Source organism: Rutidosis leptorrhynchoides, chromosome 6 (genome assembly GCF_046630445.1).
Source record: "Rutidosis leptorrhynchoides isolate AG116_Rl617_1_P2 chromosome 6, CSIRO_AGI_Rlap_v1, whole genome shotgun sequence".
Taxonomy (NCBI): Eukaryota; Viridiplantae; Streptophyta; class Magnoliopsida; order Asterales; family Asteraceae; genus Rutidosis; species Rutidosis leptorrhynchoides.
In genome coordinates, this window is record NC_092338.1 from 446,226,842 (window position 1) to 446,229,729 (window position 2,888).

At 35.9% G+C, this 2,888-nt stretch overlaps 1 protein-coding gene across 1 annotated transcript; it reads right to left on the reverse strand.

Annotated features, from left to right (window-relative positions):
• Window positions 1-560: 560 nt before the first annotated feature.
• Window positions 561-1,702, reverse strand: LOC139855359 (uncharacterized). Its single transcript, XM_071844582.1, has 2 exons — window positions 1,294-1,702; window positions 561-994 (listed from the first exon to the last, which is right to left on the reverse strand). The coding sequence occupies exons 1-2, from the start codon at window positions 1,700-1,702 to the stop codon at window positions 561-563; spliced, it is 843 nt and encodes a 280-aa protein (XP_071700683.1).
• Window positions 1,703-2,888: the final 1,186 nt, after the last annotated feature.

Genomic DNA, 2,888 nt, shown 5'->3' on the forward strand with positions numbered 1-2,888 from the left:
TATATATTATTATTTTTTACAAAATTAATTCTAACAATTACATCATATAGTATTTCAAATTATTATTATTATTATTATTATTATTATTATTATTATATATATATATATATATATATATATATATATATATATCTAATTACAAGTAATTGTTCGTGAATCGTCGGGAGTGGTCGAAGGTTAAATGAATTTATGAAAATAGTAAATAAACAACTTTCTTGAGACTCAACCTAACAGACTTTGCTTATCGTGTCGGAATTATTAAATCATTTAGAGATTTGACTTAAAAATAAGTCAAAATTTTCCGGGTTGTCACACTATCCCCTTGCGGAAAGGTTCCAACGAAGCGGAAGAAAGTCTAATTTAAACGCCACCAAAATACATTCACTTTTCTAGGTAAATATTTGTTCCAACTTGTGCTTACCTGAAAAGATGGTAACTTGTACGATCAATAGAAGCCCGAGTATCCTTGGCTGTAAAAATCCCATCTGTGTTCAAAGCAAAGTTCCATCTATCTTCTCGATTAGACAAATGGACGTGCTGAATTTCATTTTGGAGTGAGGCTAACATTTGTAAATTCGAACACCGATATTATCCCTAACCCATATCCACTGCCATTCGTTATTCACTCTCTTTTCCGCAATAGAATTGAATTTATTGGAATTAAGATGGTATAGGCGTGTGTAATGGGACACAAGAGAAGAAGTACCACACCAAATATCGTTCCAGAAACTAATGCTTCTCTCGTCTCCCACCTCCATATGAATGATGTTCAAAGGTATTAACGGATCTGAAATAGACTTCAAACGTGTATCAACAATGGCAGTCCAATAACCATTACCAAGAGTATTCTCAAAAACATTACCATGAATCGACTTTATCGATTTCACCCCAAAATCATCCGGAGTATTCAGGTATTGCCATCTCCCTTTATGACTTAAAGCGAGGCTGAAAGCTTTGAGACTATCGATGTTTAACCCACCTTGAGCAAATGAGGCTAATACATAGTCCCAATTAAACCATTCCATCAACCTATTAGTAGCACTTCCGCCCAAAAAAACCTAGCACAAATCGACTCTTGATTTTTGAGAACCATTTTCGGGAATTTAAACATAGACATGAGATAAATACCAATACTTCCCATAACAGATTTTCGAGTGTCAATCTCCCGCCCGAAGAAATTAAACTAGCCTTCCAAGAAGGTAGCCGCAAATTAAATTTATCAACCATATCTTTCCAAATCGATACCCTGCGCATGTTCTATGGGAACTCCCAAATATTTCGTGGGAAAAGAACCTGACCTGCAACCTGCACTATTCTCAAATGCAGTTACCATTGAATCTGCAACACCCACACCAAAAATAAGTGATTTAGAAACGTTAACTTTTAGACCCGAAACCAAATGAAACACTTCCAAAATATTAATAATGTAATCTAATTCTTGTCCACTCCATTCGGACATAATGATAACATCATCTGCATAAAGAAAGTGTGACATGCGGAGATTACTTTCCCTGACTTTAATACCACGCAAGTATATGTTCTCCATTGCTTTATGAAAAGCTAAGTGTAAACCTTCCATAACAATGATAAAAAGAAACGCGCTTAACGGGTCACCCTGGTGTAATCCTTTTTTCATCGAAAATTCACGGGTCGAGCTCCCGTTTACTAATACCGAGGTTCTAGCAGACTGTAAGCAACCCATGATCAAGTTACACCAAATGGAACTGAACCCGAACGATTGTAGCATAAACATCGAATAATCCCAACTAACCGAATCATATGCTTTTCGAAATCAACTGTAAATAAAAGCATCTTGCGACTTTTCTTCTTGTACTAAGAAATTATCTCACATAACATTAATGGGCCATCAAGAATCTGACGACCAGAAATAAACACCGATTGAACCGGTGAAATAATCTTAACAATCACGATTGACAATCTGTTTGTCAAGAGTTTTGTAACAATCTTATAAAATACACTGACTAACGAAATAGGTCGGAAATCCGAAATAAGAACCAGATTTTTTACCTTTGGAATAAGAGTAAAAAACTCCAAGTTCGCACCGAGAGGCATTATCGAAGTAGCAAAAAAATTTCGAACATCCTTGCAAATGTCATGTTTTAGTAAGTCGTAAAATTGTTTAATGAATTTAAATGAAAACATGCCCGGGCATGGGGCTTTTGAGCTACCACAATCCCATAAGACCACTCCCTATAGTCAAGTACCCACTCATTATCCGCTAGTTATCCGTCATTACCCGTAATGAACCATAGGCACGGATTAGTTATCCGCCTTAGTTACCCGCACTCACCATGGATTTAATGGAAGTATATATGTTAGTTATAGTAATTGTGGGTCCCAATGGCTTTTTATTGTTTGGACTTGATGCTTTATTGCTTGTACATTGTATACTAAGAGGAGTATTGTTTTAGCCATTATAGGGAGTGCTTAGTTATGGGTTAGTTATAGAATATTGGTGTTGATGTGGCGCTGATGTGGAAAGTTAAGAGGATGAATAGTTTAGTTACGATAGGGAGTGGCCTAAGGCGCCTTTAATTTCCACATCATCAACCTTATGTTCCAAAAATAAGACATCATCTGCAGATAATTTAACATGTGGATGTATAGTATTAAATTGTGCACCCGTATGAACCGAGTCGAACTTATGCTTAAAGTATTCGAAGAACCTGTCTTTGATAGTCGTGGGATCAACGATCCAAGAACCATCAATCATTAAACTATGAATATGTTGTTGGCTTCGTTTGTGTTTAAGAGAACACTGAAAATGTTTTGCGTTTTCATCGTCATCTACGCCCCATTTAAATCTTGATTTTTGCAATAAGTCAAGAGAAGTCAACTTATTAGTCTCATCACGTTCATGAAAAAGA